General features: G+C 36.0%; 4 protein-coding genes across 4 annotated transcripts; all 4 read left to right on the top strand.

Annotated features, from left to right (window-relative positions):
* The first annotated feature begins 7,642 nt into the window (after positions 1-7,642).
* Positions 7,643-9,298, top strand: LOC146157146 (adenylosuccinate lyase-like). The gene has a single exon (XM_083386372.1). It carries the CDS (start codon positions 7,656-7,658, stop codon positions 9,096-9,098), a length of 1,443 nt encoding a protein of 480 aa, XP_083242498.1. The 5' UTR covers positions 7,643-7,655; the 3' UTR covers positions 9,099-9,298.
* Positions 9,299-9,308: 10 nt separating this feature from the next.
* On the top strand, positions 9,309-14,478 carry LOC146157145 (RNA polymerase II subunit A C-terminal domain phosphatase SSU72-like). The gene is made up of 5 exons (XM_083386373.1): positions 9,309-9,458; positions 9,757-9,900; positions 13,584-13,723; positions 13,787-13,905; positions 14,023-14,478. The coding sequence occupies exons 1-5, from the start codon at positions 9,373-9,375 to the stop codon at positions 14,122-14,124; spliced, it is 591 nt and encodes a 196-aa protein (XP_083242499.1). The 5' UTR covers positions 9,309-9,372; the 3' UTR covers positions 14,125-14,478.
* A 1,853-nt stretch (positions 14,479-16,331) lies between these two features.
* LOC146157144 (glutamate-rich WD repeat-containing protein 1-like) lies at positions 16,332-17,822 on the top strand. The gene has a single exon (XM_083388669.1). It carries the CDS (start codon positions 16,367-16,369, stop codon positions 17,690-17,692), a length of 1,326 nt encoding a protein of 441 aa, XP_083244795.1. The 5' UTR covers positions 16,332-16,366; the 3' UTR covers positions 17,693-17,822.
* Positions 17,759-22,089, top strand: LOC146157143 (EF-hand domain-containing protein D2-like). Its single transcript, XM_083388670.1, has 5 exons — positions 17,759-17,994; positions 18,452-18,577; positions 18,952-19,099; positions 19,840-19,971; positions 21,233-22,089. Exons 1-5 carry the CDS (start codon positions 17,831-17,833, stop codon positions 21,362-21,364), a joined length of 702 nt encoding a protein of 233 aa, XP_083244796.1. The 5' UTR covers positions 17,759-17,830; the 3' UTR covers positions 21,365-22,089.
* Positions 22,090-24,223: the final 2,134 nt, after the last annotated feature.

Here is a 24,223-nt window from a genome sequence, read left to right as displayed (position 1 = left end):
ACAAAACCAACGAACTATATTTGTTTTATTCTTCTTCAATCTTGCAGAAAGTTTTAAGGGTTGTCTATAGCCTACTCGTATTTTGCAAAAAATGAATTTCGTAATAATTGTTTTATTCTTGGGTACAGTTAATACTTATTGAATAAAAACTTTTCGCACTAAATACTAATAAATTTTAACAGAAGACAAAACATTAACCAAGGGCTGTACTCCATAAAATTATAGCCTACCCTACTAAATTCCAGGGAGTCGAACCGTTTGACTTTTCCGGTTGAGATTCGGTTCGGGTTCAAGAATTTTTTTAGATACCAGTTCAGTTCCGGTTTCGGTATGGAGCAATTATAAAGTTCGGGTTCAGCTCCGGTTCGACCATCGTTATTTCAAAACCGGTTCATAAAGTTCCGGTTCGGATACAATATATAGTTACGTTAAATCTAAAAATGTGGGTCAATAAATGTGAATATAATCTTTGAATTGTGAGTCATTTAATCTAAGTTCCGAGACGTGTTAAAAAAGTAGCAACTCAATATTAAAATATCTAAAAAACAAAACATCAACATTTATTTAATCAGAATTCATATTTGTTTTATTCAATTTCGAATGTGGCATAACTTGACTCTCTAAAATTCAAGTTGTGACGTCATGTTTGAGTGAACCGCTTTTGTTAATAGGTTCAGGTTCGGTTAAGGCTCTTGTTCTTTTAAATTATTAGGTTCAGTTACGGTTCGGTTCCTTAAAATATTACAAAAAACGGTTCAGGTTCGGCTACAGTTCGTTAAAATGACCTAAAACCGGTTCATAAAGTTTCAATTGGATTCCGGTTCAATCCCTGCTAAATTCTGAATCATAGCAAAGGCGCCTATCTCCTGAATGTTAGTTGTTACACATGTATAATTATTATACATATTTATGTATAATTTTTCATAGGCATTTATTTGTGCGGTCTACGGTTATTTTACGTAAATTCTAATACACACATGACACATACCCTACTCCTGCACAGGGAAAATATTTCGCGTCAATCAAACGTCACTCACGGAAATGGGAAGAATGCTTATAGGATCTTTGTAATCCAAATTTTACAACATAAAGCGCAACATTTCCTTGTCAAAGACGCCTGTTCAGCGAATGATTGGCACTAGACGTCATTCAAGTACACTTAATGTTTAGTCTTCCTGCTTGTTTTGATCTACGTTTTTATATTACCCTTTTCAGTCACGAGTTTTATTACATTACTGTTAAATAACATAGCTTTCGTACCCTGAGTTTTAAAACATACAAATATTTTAACGGAATGATCAACTATAAATCGACCTTATCTTAATAAAACATTTTTGTGGAATACATGTTTTATGTTATACAAACAGAACATCAAATTCAAACCAAATTATATATGAAGCAGGCGGGTTAAATTCGCAAGACCAATCAACCTCACTATTATTACTTCAAGGTATTTGCTGTAGTCTGATTACAAATTCACACAGTTTTTGTTGGCTAGTGTTGAGCTGGCCAGCCAGAAGCCGGCAAGCAACACAACCGCTTACTGTATTAACTAAACAAAACTGGATTATTTGGCTTGACACAAACTGATTATATTGATATAACGCGCTGCTTATATAAGTGAGAATTTTGCATGCACAATAAAAGGGGCGATACGGAAAAGCGGAAAGGATTTACAACCCGTAGCCTTTCTGGCTGGCGGGAACTGTTACAGCAACGCTTTCACACAGGTGAAATATTTTTATCTATAACGGAAATATGTGTCACGATATAACATTATTCATGTGTGAAACAGCCGAATGCTCTGTTCTCAGAAGGACAGCGAGTGTTTGGTAAAAGGCGTGAAAAAGTGACAAATCATAAATTGGAACATATTTGAGAAAAACACAATACAATAAATTCCAAATTATCCACTAATTATTACTTATGACGCTACATATATATATTTTTTTTTACATAAACCATATTTCCGCAAGTACATTTACAAATCAAAAAATAAATACCCTACTATATCTTTTAAGATGACAACTGCCATATATTCTATTATTTTCCAAAATATATGTGTATTTAGGTCAAGCATTGTCTTTCTTTTGAAAATTGAGCAGGTGATTGTAGAAAATTACGAAATGTTTTACTTTCTGTTTAGCTGTCAGCGGATACCTGTCTGGGTTTGGTTTTGGCCCGCGACTAGCAGAGAGGAAAAGGAACACCCTGATTTAATACAACCATTGTCATTACAACCATTCAGCAAACATTTTTTTTTAATTTTTCTGGCAGTTTACCACAAAGGTAAACCATTAAAAGTTTGATATAAGTTAATTATATAAATTACTAGGAAAATGATTGCCGGACAATTTCTTAAGTTACGGTATACACAATAATTACCAATATATTGAACTTTTAACATATTAACAGTATCTTTTGTTCACTAAGTTCATGCTTTTTAGTAAGTTTTGGTTTTCCAGAATAATCATGGGCGATTTTTCTAGACCATACTTAATAAAATACGATTAATCCTCTACGTAAAACTAGCTCAAAAACGTCTGTAAGCTCGTTATCAACAAGCGATACACAAGTAAACTGTCAGTAATATATAGCCTCGGGTTTATAGGCTACGGTTCTTCACGAGTGATTCTACTTTATGCTATTCCAGTGGTTCTCAACCTTTTATGCTTCGTGGCCCCCTTTGAAAGGCTCTCGACCCTCGTGGCTCCCCTCTTTATAAAAATACAAAGCATTGTGTAAGTCTTTTCACTTGTTTTACTTCTTCAGGATAATAACCAATACAGCCATTAATCAACGAATAAATGCTCTTACTTTCTTAACAAATAAGTAATTTTAATTTAAACCAACTTAGTTAGTCATTACAAACCTTGTTTTTCGACGTCGCCAAGGTATTTTTTATATTCGGCTCTGTTTTTTACTAAGCCAAGCGATGTCACTACATTCGTCAAGATGATTACTCGATTTTCGTTTTATTAATGCGTTACTATTCGCCTTCTTGACAAATAAGCTGTATAAACCGCTGAATGTTGGCATAAAAATGACCTTTTGAATAACCTGGTAGCGTACTTTATGCGTTTTACGGTGAAATGTCTCCTTTGCAACTGAACGCCCTTAAAAGGAAATTGCGAACCGTTGCACCTGGCAATACACACTATAGTTGTTCGCCTAACAGCATTTGTCGGACACTTGATGATTAGGCGAAGGGTATCGGCAAGTAATAATTGGCCGCTCGAAAAAAACGCTGACGCCGCACGAACATGACTATTGACTATCTAAAATGCAGCACAGTAATTGTTTCACCACAAAGACAGGTCTCTAACCAAACTTGCCACTCGCGGAAAACAAATTAGGCGTAATTTTCCGCGATAAAACGAATAAAAAAGATTCAATATTCTACTTTAAACATCCCTACTGACTAGTCAAAGCAGGTGTCAGAAAAATGTGGTACAAAACGTTACAAGAAAGGTTTACAGCAGGGGTCGGCAACCTTTTTTGCAATGCGGACCGGTTTAAAACTGAAATTTTGTCGCGGACCGGCCTTAAAAACAACACGTTCAGTAAAGGAAATTTACAACTTTTTTGAATGAACTAATAAAATGCATCGACATACTGTATGTACGATGAGTTAGATTTTAGAATAAAAAATGCATTTTTTGATGTTGTAAACTATGTAGGCTAACTCATATGGTCACCTCACGAGTGCTTGATAGGGATTTTTTTATAATACCAATTAACCATAGTATATTTAATCGCAATTTAATGCGTTTTGAATATAAAAATACATTAAATTTTTTTTTCCCTTTTTCGTTTGTTTTTCGGCCTTTTATTTACGGTTTAGGGTTTGATAACAATTTCAATCAGGCAACTCTCCTACGGACCGTTAACGAACTCCTCGTTGACCGGCGGTTGCCGACCACTGGTTTACAGTGATAATAAAAACACAAAATTAAGTTAACTGGTAAATTTAAAAATAGTGACACTTTAGTTTTCGCAATATCTAGCTGGAGAGTTAGGCCGGTGGTCCCCCAACGACCGCTCCGTGGCCCCCCAGGTGGGCCGAGAGCCACGGTTGAGAAACCCTATGCTATTCGATTAGATATCGTACAGATTAATACTAGCGGCTTGAATCTCAGCGTTATACGTTATCGTTGATACTGAAGTTAGTGAATATACTCAACGAGTAGGATAATATCAACTGATTAAAAATTTGGCGTCACACAAAACGCATACCAAACTGCAGAGCCAAAAAAATCAGATGGTGTTCTTGTTCGAGCTTGTAGAACCAACATTAAGCTTTCATAAAAAAAAGCTTTAGGGACAGTTTTCAAAAACGTCCTTGATTTCATCTTAACGCGTAAAAATTTTTGACCAAAATTTGAAAAAGTCATTTCGCTAAAGAGTTCTTAATCACATGAGTGGAGACCAGCCTTATTTTATTAAATATGTTGTATCGTAGCTGTATGGCAATTTTATCCACTTCCTCAGATGGGATAGTTTTCAAAATTGCCCATGATTTCTGCCTTTTGGCTGAATCCCCGCCGGTCTTCAGGCACGACGCGACGAATCATGTCTGACTGCTGGCTTGTCGCGTCGTGCCTAAAAGCGACTCCTGTCCAATCCCCACCGACAAAGCGCGCGAAACTTCAACTGGTAAAAGCTAAGCGATATAATTCAGTTGTGGCCATGGCGGAGGCAAACGAAATGAAAACTTTGGGAGAAATATGGATTTCGAAACGTAACAAGCGGTTTATACGGCAACACAAGTGCTGGGTACACCCTATTTGCAAAAATATATTAAGAGGGTGGTTCTTTCTAGTCGCTTTTTTACACTGTATTTAAACATCATTTTTAATCTCAAAATTGCGCAAGAATTTTGTCAAAATATGTTTTGACCGCAGGTTAGAACTTTCAAAGTTAAAATTGTATTATAGGGTAGATTAAATTCCTATTTAAGTTGGAAAAATACAAACAGCGTTTAAACGTAGGCTATGTAAAATTACAATTAGAACAAACTAAAAAAGGCTTTTCAACCGTTCCAGGATTACATTTCCGTAAAAAAAAAAAAAAAAAAACTCGTGGTTTCTATCACAAAACATCTTTAGTCACGGCGAAAAGTAATGCACGCGCTATCTCGCTAAAAACGTGTTTAATCGTGATTGTCTGGCAGGGCTGCGGAGTCGGTTAAAAACAACCCGAGTCCGAGTCACGAGTCCGACTCCGGCCAAATGTAAGATTTTGTCGAGTCCCGAGTCCAGCTCCGACTCTACAGCCTGTATTTTACCCATTTACGCAACTAAATTAAGGTGGATTTTCTGCAATCCACTTTTCTGCAATATTGGTGTCATAATTAATCCACCCGCATTACATGGTTTAAAAATATTTCACATTTGCTATTACGGTACACTTTAACAACTTACATTTTGCCGCCTTAACAGTTAAAAAATTTGATACAGCGCATGCGCACAACGGACTCGGGACTCGGGTAGTTTTACGCGGTCTTACACGAGTCCCGAGTCCAGAGTCCGACTCCGGCAAAACAAACCGACTCCGTCGAGGTCCCGAGTCCCGACTCCGACTCCGACTCCGACTCCGACTCCGACTCCGACTCCGACTCCGACTCCGACTCCGACTCCGCAGCCCTGCTGTCTGCTGTGCGTAAGATTTTCGTCAAGTCTGGTCGGTGGAGACGCGACAACAAAAGAAATAGCGTTCCATCTCATTAGTCGCAATCAGTCTGCTTTAAAGCGTTTTTGTCTAACCGGTGGGGATTCAGCCTTAGGCCTATATGCAAAATGCAATTTGATTTTTCCTTTAATATTAGGCCTCGAACAAATAATTTTGCTAAATATTTTTAATGGCGTGAGTGGAAGATCAATCATATTTTTTTTAAGTATTTTTTATCTTAAATATCGATTTTTATAAACTTTCTTAGATGGGATAGTTTTCAAAATCTTGTTCTTTAAAAATACTAGGCTTCGAAAAAATTAATTTATTAAGTATTAACTACTGTTAATATGTTTAAAGTTTTATTATATTAGTGATTATTATTTATACTTGAAATTAATCCCTTTTCAGTTTTTTTTACTAACAATTTGTTCAGAAGTTTATTTTATAATGGTCATGTATTTACTATGTGGCAAACAGCTATAAAAATTCAAAGAAAACAACGAAAAATTATCCAAAAAAAATATTTTGCCACAATGTCAATGAGCATGGTATAATCAACGGGATTGGTATAATTAACCTTTAAACAACTTAAGAATAGGATCACATAACGTTTTTAAACCATGAAAGGAATCTATTATGTGTTTCTAACTAATATATTTAAACACTCGTCGGGTAAATATAAATTAAGCATGTCTTGGCGGTGGTATAGAATCCTACCAAAACGAACATTATTTAGGTTAGGGACTAGATGCGGTAGCCGTCGCAGCAAACAATCGGAACATTAAAATTATCAATTCTTGTCTGGACAAGCCTAATAAAGTTTTCTTTGCGTAACAAATTATCCTCCATCGCTTGCTTGTCACTTTTTTACGTGACTTTTTTACTTGGGATAAAAGGATCCTCTGTATTAAACCTAATATTCAATCAACCTTAAATTTTTGACATTTAAAGACACATGTTTATAAATATTTGGGCTGATGGCGCTGGTCTAGAATCCTACCACAATTATTAAATCAACGCACAACATTTGGGTTAGGTGCGAGTTAGCGTTTGTCTGTGGGTGAGTCGAGTATATTCAGTATTTAATAATATTACTTGACCCACCCTAACCCAAATAATGTGCGTGGTGGTAGGATTCTAGACCAGCGCCCATTTTTATCTTTTTATCACGTTAAAAAGTATAGCCTGTACACTTAGACACACATTTAACGAAAGTTGCCAGAAAATATGTTTAGCCATGCAGATTTCAGTGAACGATGCAAAAACCTTGCGCTTAGGGTTTTTGGTAGTAAATTATTTACAGCCACGCAAACTTAATATAACATGATCCACAATCCTTAACGTTTTTTTAAGATTAAGTCACTGCGTTGGATTGTCGATCATGGCTAAAATGTCTATGTTAATTTGGTATCGAAATGGTATACCTATACCACCCTGGTTTTGGACTAGAACTGATACTATCATTTAGCATTTTTCGGAACGAGCTTGATCCAATATTATTAGAAATCCCTTCTGTGCAGTGCCAAATTTTAAATAAAGGTTTCATGCACACTAGAGGTTCAAAATTTCACAACTAAACCTTTGTAAAATTTAGATGTGCAACTTTAAAATAAAATACATTACTATGGTTTTACATCCGTCCACACAAGTTATAAATAATGGTGGGCTTTCTCTGAAATGTTTGAACAAAGGCACTGGGTCTTGAGGCAATTGTTGTTATAGGCCGCTCATGGTAGCTCCTGGGGGATAGATCAAGTAATTGGCAAACAATAATGTCCAAAAGTCCCAAGAATAAAAGGAATATATATAGTAAATCAATGATGTATTGTTTATATTTCAAGGTTCAACTCCTTAAAAAAGTACTGTGTTAACCCATTATTATTTATTTATACATGATTTGTCTTTCAACCTATTGATTTAATGTTAGATAAATTATAAAAACTATTTGCGTTGCCCTCAGGAAATTAATTTCTGTCTAAATTATGGATTTTAGTAAATACCAATCTCCACTTGTGTCCCGGTATGCCTCAGCTGAGATGTCACATAACTTTAGTGACCAAAAAAAGTTTTCTACTTGGAGATTGCTCTGGTTAAATTTAGCGAAAGCTGAAAAACAATTGGGACTGAGCATAGCTGATGATCAAATCAACCAGATGGAGTTGAACTTGCAAATAACTGAGGCAGATATAATGCTTGCCCAACAAGAGGAAAAGATACGACGGCATGATGTTATGTCTCATGTTCATGTGTTTGGTGTCAAATGCCCCCTGGCTGCTCCAATTATCCATTTGGGTGCAACATCTTGTTATGTTGGGGACAATACTGATCTTATTTTGATAAGAGATGGCCTAAAGATTATTTTACCTAAACTCGCCCGGTGCATTCAAAGACTACAAGTCTTTGCTAAAGATCATTCCAAACTGCCAACTTTGGGATTTACTCATTTTCAACCTGCTCAACTGACCACTGTTGGAAAAAGGGCTTGTTTATGGATTCAAGATCTGCTAATTGACATTCACAGCTTAGAACAGTGTCTTACAAATCTACGCTTTAGGGGAGTAAAGGGTGCTACAGGTACACAGGCCAGCTTTCTCACCCTATTCAATGGTAATAGTGAAAAAGTTTGTAAACTCGATCAACTTGTAACCCAACTCTGTGGGTTTTCTTCTTCCTACATTGTCACAGGTCAAACTTATCCCAGGAAAGTAGATGCTGATATTCTTTGTAAACTTGCTAGTCTGGGTTCTTCAGTCAGTAAGATATGTACCGATATTCGACTATTAGCTCACCTAAAGGAAATTGAAGAGCCTTTTGAATCGAGTCAGATTGGATCTAGCGCTATGGCTTACAAGCGAAATCCAATGAGAAGTGAACGCTGTTGTTCCCTAGCTCGGCATTTAATGACTTTGTGCATGAATCCCTTGCAAACTGCTTCCTGTCAGTGGTTTGAAAGAACTTTGGATGACAGTGCCAACAGGAGAATATGCATACCTGAAGCTTTTCTTACAGCAGACATTCTTCTTAACACTTTACAGAATGTCACGGAAGGTTTAGTTGTCTATCCTAAAGTAATCGCTAAACATGTCAACCAAGAGTTACCGTTTATGGCCACAGAAAATATCATAATGGCAATGGTCACAGATGGGGGCAAGAGTCGCCAAGATGTGCATGAAAAGCTTCGTGTTATGTCACATAAGGCTGGTCATATTGTGAAGGTTGATGGTGGTGAAAACAACTTGGTTGATCAAATTAAAGACGACCCCTATTTTTCCACTATCCATAACAAATTATCTGAACTGTTAGACCCCTCTTCTTTTGTGGGACTCGCACCACAACAAGTCGAAGAGTTCATTAAAACTGAAGTTGATCCAGTAATTGAGAAATACAAAGATGAACTTTCTGCAAGAGCATCTATTAGTGTGTAGTATTTAATAATAGGTTTACATTGCTATTATACTGATGAACAAATTTTGCAATGTTAAACAATTTGATTTGTGCATGCCAAGAGTGTTTTTTAAGAAGCACAGCTTGCAATATTTTTGACTAAATGTGCCAATCCTTTATTAAAACCATTTATTTAATAAAAAAATCACCAATTTGGGCAACAAAACAAACCAAAATGTTTTACCAGTAAACTAAGTTCGGTAATAGGTAGATAATTCAACACTGCTGAAACACGTTAAAAAATAAACTTTCCCAATGACTACATGTAAAAGAAAATTGCGATTTGCTGTTGTTTGTTCCAGCAACATGAACAGAAGCATGGAAGCCCACAGATTCATGAGGTTAGAATTAGAATTTTACCTGGGTATTAATTTGATTAATGCATTTGCATATAATTTCTAAACTATAAATAGCTTTAAGTTGTGTATTCTACTTGATATTTTTAACTGATAAACATACTACATAAATTTTTGAAATATATTTTTGGCAGTCCTAAATATTAATTTATGATTTTATGCTATTAAGTTTATGATTGTTTGACTAAAAATAGATAAATTGTTATAACCCAATTATGTGTCAAATTCGACCAGAATTAATGCCTGTAGTGCAATTTGTTTAAGTAATTTTTCTGTGTTTTAGCAAGAAAAACTTCAATGTGGAATCATTCGGGACTGGAAACCAAGTAAAACTTCCCGGCCCAGCCGCAGATAAACCTAATGTTTACAGTTTTGACTGGAAATATGATGACATTTTCCAAGAACTTAAAAAAAAAAATCGTGATTTGTATCCTTTTTTTAGCAAGTGTTAGCCACATTTCTCCATAATAATGATCACCTAATTTGTCCACGTATGTCCTATACATGTTTAGAATAACTCAAGAAATACGTTTTTACAAAAAATAGTTCTTTTTCATTGGGCCAATAAGTTTTCGTAAAAGTAAATTAAACCTTTTACATATATTACTAGCTGGATGTCTGCTGTCAATGTGTAAAACAAGGAAAACCCAAGAAAACGAAAAAAACATTTTAAAGTGTTATTTACGAGGTAAATTTGACTATTCTTTATTAAATATTTGCTTTTCAATATTCTTTGGACCAGTTCAGCTGAACCTTCCATTTGATCAGCATTTAGCACTTTGTGAGTTAGTATATCGTTTGTAGCAGTGTTTCCCAACACATGGGTTGCACCCCAAGTTGCCTGCTATTTGTTCTGGGTCCCTTGTCAAAAGACCGAGACAAATATTATGAAAATTTAAAGTGTCCCCGCTTGACATAATAGCATTATTACCTTCTGTGCAACATATTCCACAGAAATGACTTCGGTTATATATTATGCTCTAAACAGAAAAAAACGTATTTTTATCTCTATCATTGTTTTTTAAATTATGACTAAATAAAAAGTCTGGATATTAGAAACTAACAAGTGCAAAGTTTTTTCGCTTATCACAGGGTTGCCACAAAGTCTTAAAATTGATTTACGTATTGAGAAGTCTTTGAATAGTCCAAATTTTTTTATGTACAGCTTTATTGGACTTCATTAAAATCCCAATTCAATTACCCTCAAAATGGCACACCAGTGCGCCATAGAAGGCTGCCAGGTCTGCCATATGCAAATGAAACAAAAGTCTTCTGTACCATAATTTCTTCCCTCTTCCCTTACCTGGTGCCCTAACATGTTTCAAGAGCTTCACAGGCGTAAACAATGCTAAGAAAGCACTGACCTAATTGAAAACCCACTGTTATTAGGCGCATGAATGTTCTAATAATTTAATCTATTTTCAGAATTGATGATGGTCGCGCTGGGTAGAGTCTTGCATGGAATGAAGTTATCTTGGGTACTTTGATATCCCTTGGCAGGCTTGGCTCACTTTGCATATCATAGGGTTGTAGTATGAGACATTGTTGTCACAAAGAAAAGTGTCGGTTTAATGTAAATGTTTCACATAATCTAAAAATACCGTTCAAAACAGTGGTTGAATATTGCCATTTGTCCTGAAAGATGATAAAATAGCAATTATCTTCAATGTTTTTTTTGAATACCGCAAGTTTATTTTTGTTTCAGGCGGTAAAAATATGGTGGTATTGTTGTTTAAGCCAGAGGTACGCGAACTATGCGTCGCTTTAATTTTTCGAGGTCGTGGCCCAATTAAATTTCGTATGCAGACTTAAATGCGGTAACAAAACTTTTCTAAAAATCATTCTTACGAAAAGTACAGTGATTCGTTTTGATTTTCTGTTACGAACAAAAGAATAAATATATTATTGTTAATTTCCCTCTTGGTTGGGTCGCAAGATTCAACAAACGATGTAGGCCATGGCAAAAAAAATAAATTGTTTGAGAACCACTGGGTTAGGCTATCTAAACGAAACTAAATCTGATAGCTATTTGCGTACAGACTCGTGTTGTAGGATTTGTGGATTCACGATATATCCATCTACCATTGGCATTAAAATGTTACTGTGAGTTCTTTATGAAACAAACACAGTGTTTTTAGGAGGCAGCGGCTCAATCAGCAGATTAATAAGGCATTAAAGTTTGGTTGTGCATAAAATCTTAAGTGCTTTTTTTTTACTTTTTTGTGTATTTCCTGAAAATTTACATTCAGTAGCATTGTGTGTAGAGCGGCTTTTGAGAGCAATTTCACGTACGACGTGGACAGTAACGTTGTATTGCTCAACTCATAAAATCGTTACTTAGTTGAGCAAGTTTCTATACGATGTTGTGAAAGTTAGAAACGTCGGACTTGAAAAACACGTGTCCAAAGCCTCGAGCAATTATTCCAAACTAACCAGAACTTGGTGTTCACATTGAGCGTATTCTCTGGAACGAAGTTTGTCGTTATCCAGTGTTACTCTTCCTTTATAGTTTAATTGCAAATTGCCTGAACTGGAACAACCAGAAAAAGTCTTCCAGGGCGTCTACTGTTTATATTTTCTCCGCAGATCGACATCACATTTTTAACCAGTAGTGATTTTACTTTCAAAGTTCTATATTTTTCATACAAAGCAGCCTTCTCGATAAAAGGTATCCGTAATGACCTTGTCCGTCGTCATCGATGGTTCGCCAGGACTGATCAAGTTAGACGAGATGCAGTATCCCATTTCCACGTGGTGTGCAAGGTAATATGGCAGGTAAAATTGTGTTGCAGTATTTCCCTTTAAAGTGCTATATTTAATGTTTGTTAACTATATCGTGCCAGAAATCACGCCGAAAATCTCTCGAGCAAGGTCCGTCTTTTTTCTAGCGCCCTAGAACAAGTGGTATACGCATTTTTGAGTAAGCCTGTGTACAGGGAGTTTTAAACTGGGTACGCATACTCCCACGAGTTTTGGGGTTCTGACAAAAAGTTCTTTTTACTAGCACTGGGACAATTTTCCGTAATGTTGATTTTAAAGAAATCGTTGCTAGTGTTACCAACCAGAAATAAGTTTTGAGCTAAAAGCATTGTGTTGCCTGTTCCATAACAAGTGAGCTTTCACAATGGTTTGTGACGCTACGGGTCGCAACTAACGGTATGTGAGAGAATTTTAGTTTTTCTATTGCCATGCTAATTATGTAAGCCAGGGTTGTTTAGTAAAGTTGGGCACTCAAGTGCTGGCTCCAAACAAGGCATGAAGGTAAACCAAGTAAAAATCAGTAGGTATATTTTTTGTTAGACCATGGAACTTGAGTCATTTGGTATCGGGTCGCGACAATTTATTAGGGATAGGTATAAAATGTTGAATATCAGACATCCGTACTTCCAGCCGTGAAAATACGTGTTTTTGTACTTTCAGTTTATTGTTTTTAAAGGCTACGATATACATGCAAAAAGATCGAAGTTTACACAGCTAAAAACGTTTAAGAAACCCTGTAACAAGCACCAAAATAATTTTTGACTTAAAAAGGGCGTTCAAAGTGTACTTTTCGTGTTTGAAATAAATTGAGGTTGAAAAGTACTGTCGTTCGAGAGCAAGTTTAGTAGCCTTTTATCCTCTTCTGGTAGCGGCGCTACGTAGGCTGATCTCTGTGACTTCACAACTGTTTGTTGTAGCGTTTCAAGTTTCCGTACCTGTACCTATAAAATACAAGAAAAACGGCTATAGGGATAACATGCCTTTTACAATATACCTGTTTTGTAAGAAATTAAAAAACGCTCTTTAAACGTTGTGATTTTCAGTGTTTTTCAGGAAAGTATGGAATCAGCAATGCAGCAGCTGGTGTGATTTCTGCACGGAAGGTTTGAGTAAATCTATTGGCATTGTCCATTATTGTTATACACAATAAACGTTTTAAGTTGCAATGAGCTGGTGTTCCTACTTTGACGAAAGCTTTACGAAAGTTTCCAGCCGTTTTTTGCTAGACCCCTAGCGGATTTGTATTTCATTAATTTTATCCGCAAGGTGGTCCAACGCATTTGTTTTTTAAACCTTGCAAGTAAATTACTAACACAATGAGTTAATCCTTAACCATCGCGTCACCAAAAGATATACTCAAAACGGTGTTCTAAACATGTTGGATCGCAACCGGCGAATAAAGGACAGGCCACAACGCTTTCAAGATTGCGAACGTCAATTTGATATTGTTATATCACTAGAGGAAAGAGTCTATGATCAAATCATGGATGGTAAGATAACTAATTGTTTTCCCGATACAAATATCAAGTCACAAAACAACAACATTTGTTAAGATTTCAACAAAAAAGAGCCTGAACTTATGCAGCCCGTGCATATCATTAACTTTGACATTCCAGACAATCATGAGGAGGCAACAATCGGAGCGTTTCTTGTTTGTGAATTTGCGAAACTGGTAAGTATGGTACAAAATGTTAATGTAGGCGCTTCACGCGTTCGTAATATTGCTCCTTCTGATAAACCTTTCATCATTCTGGAGACACTGACACTTTTATTTTAATTTTTTGTTCAGGTTGAAGATACGAATGACCTTGATGATGAAATAGATGAATTGCTGCAAGGATATGAAGAAAAAACAAATCGGTCAATCATGCATTCGGTCCAGTTTTACTGACGCTCAATAAACGTAAACAATGTATTCTACAGGAGTGCGTGTCCAACTGTCCACCCATTCACAAAAATAGTGGAGAAAGACGCCTCACTAGCGAAAGACAACGTTTATTTATGTGCGCCACACTTCTTTTGTATTTCTGACCCCCTGTACAAATTACATTGTGGATCAATGTATATAATTTGACTTCCAGTAGTGCAACATGCTCTACTTCGTTACTGCTTGATGCAAACTTATTGTTTTTATTTTATCGCTTTCGTTTCTTACCTGTACAGTGTACACTTGTCATCGCCATTTTCTGTTTGACTTATAAAGCATAAGTTCCAAATTGTCATCTGTTTCGACGTACTCCATAGTTGCCAGATAAAAGTAGCAGCTTTTCAACTGTAAAGTGCAGCTGGGCTTCAAATGTAAACTTGCTTAAATTTAAGTGATAAAGTGAGTTATTTTATATGGCATTAAAGCAAAGCCTAACATTTTCTGCCGCTTCAGTCATTATGTTCCTGGAAGATATGTTTTATTCTTACCCAATTCAGGCTTACTTTCACCACTGGTTTCTTATAATATAGCTTTAACGTAGAGAATTAGTTTTACTTATATCTAGGTAAAGCATTTGTATTGGTTTAGGAGAGTTATAATTAAGGGAAAATATGGAGCAATAACACCCCCGTAATAAAACGGTATAACATAATACGCATTTAAGTCAAAGCGGTTTAGCACATCAAAAAGAGAAAAAAAACTAATTTTTCATTGGATATAAGCCGGCGTTTAACACTTAATTCCATTGATTTTTACCAGGTTCTGTGCAATTTACCCCTGAAATTTTAAGAATAATCAGTGATCAAAATGACCAAAAATATTTATCATTTAGTATCAGGTCATCGCTAAAATTTGTTTTTGAACCCAAAGAGAAATACTCTGTTTTTCTGCCCGCCACAACTGCCTGAATCTGCACTCCCCTAATCGCAGATTCAAGACAATGCTGACTTGACTGCTTCTATTTTACGTAATAAAAAGTAATTAGCTGTTACGTCATTTTAAGCTAATACCATGCTAATATATACCTAAAAAGTTAACATAATTTTCAAAAAACGTTATGGGAATATTTAAAGCTTCAACTTGGATTTAAATGCCGGTCGGAGCCTTCTGTCCCCACGTTTAAGCATTCTGCACTTCACTAATCCGGCGTTTTAAAAAGCACCTACATCCGCGTCTTGAAAAAAAGAAACACGACAAATTGATATTGACCGAAAATTTTGTTGTGGAGATTTAGAATCAGATGTCAGGTCATCGACTTGAATGAACTGTCTTTATTATAAATAATCAATTTTTGAGTAACGTTGCGGGTTAGTCTAGTATTCGAATGGGTGCTGGTCTAGAATCCTATCACAACGCAAATTATTTGGGTTAGAGTGCGGGTTAGCGTTTGGGTTAGGGAGGGTCAAGTATTATTATTAAATAATGAGTATAATAGTACTTGACCCAAGCGCTAACTCTCACCCTAACCCAAATATCGTGTGTTGATTGAATACCTCTGGTAGGATTCTAGACCAGCGCCTTTGAATGTTATAGGTATTGGATTATTGGTTAGAAAAAATAATTAGTTATTTAATTCTAATTTAACCCCTATAGCTGAAAGCCATAAGTACATATATGGGTGTGGTGTTAATTTTGTGTTACCTGCCGAACCAAAATGCATATTAATTAGATTAAAAAATTTGTATTTTTGCGTTAAATGTACCAGTGTACCACATCAAAAAAATAAGCACGTTTGATTGGCATTCTCGGCTGAACTAATTTACGGCGATTTTCCCTGAAATGCGCTATGACTGCTGTAGAGAGTACAACTACACTGGGGATTAGCTCAAAATTTATTGTGAAACACTGGGCCGCGCCAGTCTGCATTATGTAGAGCTTGTAGGCAGAACAGAACACCTAGATTTTTAAAGAAATTTGTGTACACAACTGAATTACTAGAAAAAACATGCAGCTAAATTTTGGAAAAAAGGTTAACTTTTGGCAGTATCACTAACCTCCGGTACACATAAAACATTAATTTTGTATTTGGAATTTGGATACTTAGCCCTGCACACCCAACAATTTGGAGAAAAGGGCCATGAACTGAAATGGGTGTGCATACCGGAGCGACTCAGGCAAATATATATCCCTTCATATTAACCTTCATTTTTTTCTAAATTTACGTAGTTTATTTTTACCATATAGTTTTTTGCAATAGTTTACTAAAATGGATGACAATGACTCTGGTCATCAAAGTGAAAGTGACAACAGTGAAATGGAGTGTGACGAAAACACCGAAACAAATGGCAACAACAAATCAAAGGTGTATCTTCCAGGAAAGGATTTGGAAGAAGGAGAACATTTAATTCATGATGAAACAGCTTATGTACTTTACCACCAAGCGCAAACAGGATCACCCTGTTTAAGTTTCGATATTATTAAGGATGATCTAGGTAACTGTCGTGAAAGTTTTCCTTTGTCAATGCATTTGGTGGCTGCTACTCAGTCTGAAAAAGGTAGAGGGAATCATGTCATTGTTATGAAAATGTCAAATTTACACCCAACTAAGAAACAGGAGGATGATGATGATGAAGATGACAGTGACCTTGAAGACGAGGATGGTGACCTTGAGAAGAAACCAGATCTTGAAACAGCAATGGTAATGCATAATGGAGGTGTGAATCGAATTAGATGTTCTACAGTGGGTGACAAACAATTGGCTGCCACATGGTCAGAAAGACGTTCTGTTCACATTTGGGATTTGAGCAGACAGATTGCTGCCGTTGATAATTCTGTAGCACTGGCAGAGTTTTTAAAAGACAGGCAGCTACGATTTACACCACCTCTTTTTACTTTCGCTGGTCATATGGCCGAAGGATTTGCAATGGATTGGTCGGACTTGTCAGAAGGGCAGCTTCTTACAGGCGACTGTAAAAGCAATATCCATTTCTGGAAACCTCAAGATGGGGCTTCCTGGCATGTCGACCAGCGACCTTTTGTTGGGCACACTGCTTCGGTCGAAGATTTGCAGTGGTCCCCAAATGAAAAGAGTGTGTTTGCATCTTGCTCTGTTGATCAGACTGTTAGGATTTGGGACATTCGAAGCAATCCATCGAAAGCTTGTATGTTAACCACCAACGCACACAGTATGGACGTGAATGTTTTAAGTTGGAACAAAAATGACCCTTTTATTGCAACTGGTGGTGATGATGGAGTCGTTAAAATTTGGGACTTACGACAATTTGCCAAAGGAACTGCTATTGCCTGCTTTAAACACCACACTGCGCCTATTACTTCCATCGAATGGCATCCGACCGACAAGAGTGTCTTTGCTGCATCTGGTGCAGATGACCAACTGACACAATGGGATCTTGCAGTTGAGGCCGATGACATTTCTCAGCCCGAAAACTTACAGGAAATACCGCCACAGTTGTTGTTTATACACCAGGGACAGAAAGACATAAAGGAACTCCACTGGCACCCACAGATACCTGGCCTCGTTATAAGCACAGCTCTGGATGGTTTTAATATATTTAAGACCATAAGTGTTTGATTAGGAATATTATTTTTGTGTAACTGTACATAGCTGCCAAGCTTTTGATTGCCAATCATGATTGTGTCATTGGTGCTTTCTTCTAGGTGCACAGGTTTTACATTGTCTCATTAAGATTAGATAGTAAAAAGTGACGCTATGTCTGATGAGTTAACGGCAAGATTGGCTCGAAGGCAAAAAATTATCGATGGAGATGAACCAGCCCCTACTGAAGGAGTGGAACCAAAGGCAATTATTAAAGATGATTGTGACAAAGGGACCGTTGATGCTGCAGACAATGAACTTGCTAATAAACTTCTAAGGTAATTGGTTGACCAAACCTAGAGCTGTAAAGGAATTTTGTTACACATACTTTTTAGGTTTCACCAACCTAAATATATTTATTGTATCAATTATTAAAGCAAAAAAAAGGAAATAGTAAATAAATGTATTTGTTTGATATATTAACAGAGTTGTGTTGTTTCTGTATTTTTGGTCCCATTGAGCAATATTATTGGTTGCTTAATGTATTCATTCATATTTCTTAATATGTTTTCTGCTGCTTGTCATATGTTATATCAACAATATTTTTTTGGTTTTATTACTTTCAATATTTAATGATATACTGTTTGTATTTTATATTAAATTTGTTTTTGTATTAATTTCAGATCTATTCAATATACACCCATGACCAGTTTGTTTTGATTTGGCAATATCTCCTATAATGTTCCACCAGCATTTCCTGGTACTTTCGTTTTAAATGACATTATTATTGTGTAGGCAAGGAAATATCAATGATGGCATACAATCAGGAAACAGCCCGTCGAAAAAGGTCTTCAACATTTACACCGAATTTAAAGAATTTTCCAGAAGTCAGATAAAAGAGTTCGAAAAAATGTTTAAAAAGTATGTTTTTTTCTTAGTAGTTAAAGGTTAGTGCTTGATGTTATTTTGCAAGCAACTTCCTGTAAGCCATTTTCGTTGTAACTCAAATGTCATTTGTGACACATGATGTATTATGTTTACTGATACTGCCAGTGTGCCGCCTACAAAATATGTTGTCAGATATGATTCATGTAAACATTCATATTCTATTTGAATCACAGTACTGTGAAGCCCATGCTAATTTAATTTTTTTAAGAGATTTATTTAATGCATCATGTTGTACACTTGGTACAGCCCAAGTAATTTAATTGATTTGTTTCAAAACAAAACTTTGTTTAATTACTAAAAGAAAATCCTATCTTCTTGCGGTTAAAACTGTAATTATTCCACTTTAGATATGACACTGGACATGATGGCTTTATTGATTTTGACGAACTTAAATATATGATGGAAAAACTTGGGGAGCCGCAAACACACCTGGCCCTAAAGAAAATGATCAAAGAAGTCGATGAAGACGAGGATAAAAAAATAAGTTTCGTTGAGGTACAAATATTACCTTCTTTTTTATAAATAGTTTGTTTAATACATTTAAGCTATTCAAATAATTGTAAAAATTATTCAAATTATTTGAGTGTAAATTAAGCAGTATATTTCCCTTTCACATCTTTGTCTGCTGCATTATAGTGGATAATAGTTCCTCTAACTAAACAGTTTCCGTAAAATTATTCATCCAATCACATTATGTTTTGTTGGAATCACTCATAGGCGCCAAACTTTCAAAATTCCAGGGCGTTATTTTGTAGACAGTGCAAAATTGATTATTAATTAAATAAAAAAATGTGAGCTCTTAGATAAGCTGTTGACTGTTATCGCAGAGCCAACCATTTTTCCTTTAAAAAAATAATTTTGCACCCTTGGGCTAAAAAAGTTTCTGTTGAAATAGGCAAATCGTAACAATTGTTAGAAAAAAATTGCATAAACCTAAAAAAAAAACATAGTTTGGGGATTGTATGGCCTCTTGTCTACGTGGTAATTCGGGAAAGTTTTAAACACTTTTGGTTAACTAAGACTGTGCTACAGAAATTACTTTGCACATTTATTTATAACTTGGCCGAATTCCAGGACGTTTTGACGCTGTACGAGAAATCCAGGCCATTTAAAAAAACTCTCTGCACACCGACGTTCGGCGCGTATGGTATCACCCATTCTATTCCTTAATTTGTATGCATTTTCTGTATATCCTTTTTACTCATAATACCAATAAAATATTGGATTGCTTTTAGTTCCTGCTTATTTTTCGAAAATCTGCCTGTGGGGAGCTTGAGGTTGATGGTTTGAAAAAGCTGGCTCATCTCTCTGAGATAGACGTTTCTGAGAAGGGAGTGGCGAGTGCTGCAAGCTTTTTTCAAGCCAAGGTTTGTCATTTGTTTATTCAGTCCGAGAAATTGAAATATTCAGTTCAGTTCCTGTTAAATACCACACATTTTTACCAAAGCGATTTCTGGATCCGTTATGTTTAAGGTAAAATGTTCCCCCAAAAACGGCATACTTTTCCCGTTATGGGAGGTAAAACGAATTTATGCACTGTTTTGCGTTGCAAAGCCGGATTTGGTTTGGCTCTGGCGTTTTAACGTTAATTTTTTGAAAGTTTGCATGGAGCTTCGCTGCTCCATGATAAAGATGTTATCTCTCTTGTCACATTAATTCAACCTGTCATCTAAAAAATTACGCGGCTAGCGCTGGTAACATTGTTTTTTTAATTCTTTTTATTTTAAGAAACTTAAGTAAATTTGAGTAAAATGTAATCTTTTAATACTAGATGGTCTGCAAGATAGTACAAAAATACAGATAATAAGAAATTAGTTAGAACCACTGTTTAAGCGGAAAGCGGCTTTACTTTCTTTTTAAAATATGACAAATGTGTTAAAAGCCCAACAGTGACTGGCTACAGCATAACGAAAGTATTTGGTCGCTGCACACCCCATATAAACTGCAAATAAACGATAAGAAAGCAAACTCATGTATTGCGACGAATTGTAGCAATATACCGTTTCAGTTTTTTGCTCGAAGTGCTTGCCGCTGACGTTTGGCATCGTGTCAAGTGTTTGTGTCTTCGTACAAACCAAAATTTTATTCCGATAACCAATTGGCGTTACGATTTTAAACAAATTGAGGCAACTGTCTTTTTCTGTACCATGTAGTAGTGCATGATTTATAACACTGTGCGTCCGTAGAGTTCGAAAGTTTAGATTATGACGACACGATGATTTACTTCTTCGCCATCGACAAACGACTAAAAATAGCGGCCGACGGTGATGAATGATAACTGATAACTAACATAAAATATATCAAACTTGAAAGCTGAAAGGCCAAAAAAACTCAAATAACATTTTTATGTCGTACTAGAAATATATTGTGCTTGTCTTTTTGTGACGTACTCAACTGCTATAGTAAATCGACACCATCTGGATAAGGACGTTTCGATACGCACTTGTACCATCATTAGTTAATAATTAACTGATGATTACAAGTGCGTATTGAAAGTTTAATCAAGATAATGCCGATCTACTGGAACTATCTGGATTTGACATCTTTTCCATCCTGCTATCTTTATTTTTTTTGTTAGTGCCGAAATTCTGCAATTGGTACCTGATTTAACATGTGTATGTTGTTAAGGCTAACGTTCTGGCTGAATCCAACAAATTTGAGGAAGAAATCAAAAAAGAACAAGAAGAAAAAAAGAAAGAGGCAGAAGCGAAAAAAGTCCGGCATCAGGCTTTCAAAGCCAAGGCGCAAATGTTTCAGTGAACATTTGATTGCCATTAATACATTTTGTTCACGTGGTTTATAATTTTTAAACTGGTGTTTAATTACTTTTATAGCTGTAATATATATTATTTGTATTTTTTTTACTAATCCATACATGATGTGCATAACTATTTTATTCTCAGTCATATATTTTGTATTCTGATGTTTAGGTTCTTACATGTAATTCTGTATTTACCAATAAAAGTTGTGTTTTAAATTTTCTCTCACTGTGTTTTAAGTATTATGCTTAATAATGTTCAGATAATTGTTTTGCTAGACACAAGTAAGTAACACGAACCAATATTTATACTCGGCACCAAATAGCAGTAGTTTCCGACAGTGTTTTTAATTTCATGTTGTTCTTGCCGCTGCCACACTCATTTGTAATTAGAAAAAGTTCGCCTACTTTGGTACTGTTGCCTATTATTTTCCAACGGTAGAAACCTAATTTTTGATGTGTCTTTCCGTTTTGAAAGTTATTGTTATGCTATCTGTTCATTGTTTTCGACATATTGAGTTAAAAAAATGATATTGAAAACTCTTATTTTTAAATAGTTCTTTTTGCTTAATAAACAAAAAGAACTCGAAAATTACAACACTATTTTGCTTTGTAAGTGCCTTTTTTCAGTTGTATCAAAATACGGTTTGTATGCATATTGGTTTCCTTAATCGTTTTTTCTATTATCATGCTTATATTCAGACAAATATATATTGTTAACCCTTTACAAGCTTTGGTGTATTGATTCATACTCTCAGCTGCCGATCTGTTGTAATTCGTTTCATGAAAGCATTTGTTAAATTGAAGGCGGTTGTTTGCGTGCCGTCGGTTGAACAAAATTCTCGGAAGTTTACTGTCAACTTTGAACGGGGACGTTATTATTTAAACTTGGTAAACATATATACACAGCATCTATTCATGTTTAAACAACTTGAGGAATGATTCAAGCAACTAAAGCGTAAATGTGTTAAAAAATATTTCTTATGACTATCCGACCATTTCAATTAATATAAAATTTAATTATTCATAAATTACATCAACGAAGTGTTGCGTGTTCGTATCTTCAAAAAGAGATATTCGCATATCACTTGCATTCGTAATCTAATTACAAAGAAACTGCATTTGTGGAGTTGACTCAGGCGACGCAGCATGCCATATGATGCATAACACAAACTGAGCTAAACAAAACTTCGCCTCACACATACAAAATATATAACGATCAAAAATAGACAACTAAAGCAATTAAAGGCTTTCCAGAGAATAACCCATTTATAATTAAAGGCACAGAGGGGCCGAAAATTTGACATTTTATATGGTATCTTCTGATTTTGCGGGTTAACAGTCTTCCTAAAATATCTTAAGACATCAGAACAAAATTAACGTCGGAATAAAACACGGTTTGGATTAAGACCAAACTAGGACTAAAACTTAATTGCCGTATAACGTCTAAACCCGTCGTAAACAAACCTATAAGTGGCTAGAATAAGGCCTATGCAACATTTCACCTAACCTCGAACCCAATTTTGGATTAACCATTAGGCTACCAAGGCTATATAGCCTTAGGCCCTGGAAAAATTCGGCCCTCAATTTTTGGTTAAATTTTTGTAAGGCTGGGATAGTGATACAGATCCAGTACCAGTGCAGTACAGTTTTTTATTAAAAACTAATGACTGAGCAGAGTTTTCATGTATGTATTTTTATTACGTTTTGTAGCTTGGTTTGCAAAATTAGGCCCTTCTCTAGTAAACATTAGGCCTCTTGTAGGCCTACCCTTAATATGGCCGTGCTCAAACCCAGCACTAAATTTATCACTAAAAACCCCCCTAATAATTCCAAACCTAACTTAATTTGTAACTCCACCCATTACCCACCACTAACCCAAAGAGGACAAATAACCTAATGCCAAAACAGAGACGTCCTTACGGCGCCGTAACTGCCATATAAACTAGAACTAGAGCACCTAAACGTCGACGCCAAAACATCCGATGCAAGACGGACGGGCCTCTGATCGCCCCATACCCCTTTCCCAACAGTTTCAGGCATTATTTTGGACATTTATAGGCCTTATTCCGATAACTTAGGACTTTCCCACAGGTTTGGTTCTTTTTTAAACGACTATAGATCTTAATTGTTCTGTCGATATTACAGTGAATTTGACTTGGTAGGTTAGTTCGTTGGTCTATGGTATTATAGGCTACTTTGGTATTATAGATTATTCCTCTTTAGACATTGTTGGTTTGCAGCAGGGCTGCGGAGTCGGACTCGGACGATAAAACAGAGAAACAATAAAGCACACACAAACGATAAATATTCGATGCAACATCCCCACCTTTACAATTTCGTTGCCCACCTGGGAAACATTGTTATTGGAAGGTTTCAACATCGGGGTAAAAGCGTGTTGTTTTTCTTGAACGCCTCGGTCTGGTGGAAGCGCTGGTGCCATCGGGCAGCAGACCAGTCTTGTGCTGTGATTCACGTCACCCGCGAGTTGGTGGCTGGTGCATTCAGTCGTTGGTTGTGGTTGTGTTTCAGGTGAACGTGGCGTTGTAGTCATGGTGAGGCGAAATCCGATGTCGGTTGGGTGATCCGTTGTTAGTTCTTCAGGGTTGTCTTCCTCGTCTTCTTCCTGTTGATTTTGGTGTGTGTAATTTTCACGGCTGCGCTTTAAACGGTTTAGATCAGTGTTTCCCAAACTTTTTTTCTCGCGTACCATTTTGAGCTTTTGTACAGTGTTCATGTACCACCTAAGTTACATCTGACTAGAATATCTCAAACTATACCTATTTTAGCATATAGATAAGAAAATGAGCATGTAGCTGTATTAGAGTTTAACAACTATCATTCCAGGAAGACTTAAAAGC

The sequence above is a fragment of the Ascidiella aspersa genome, chromosome 4, assembly GCF_963924565.1.
Source record: "Ascidiella aspersa chromosome 4, kaAscAspe10.2, whole genome shotgun sequence".
Taxonomy (NCBI): Eukaryota; Metazoa; Chordata; class Ascidiacea; order Phlebobranchia; family Ascidiidae; genus Ascidiella; species Ascidiella aspersa.
This window is presented reverse-complemented; position numbering and strand designations above follow the sequence as displayed.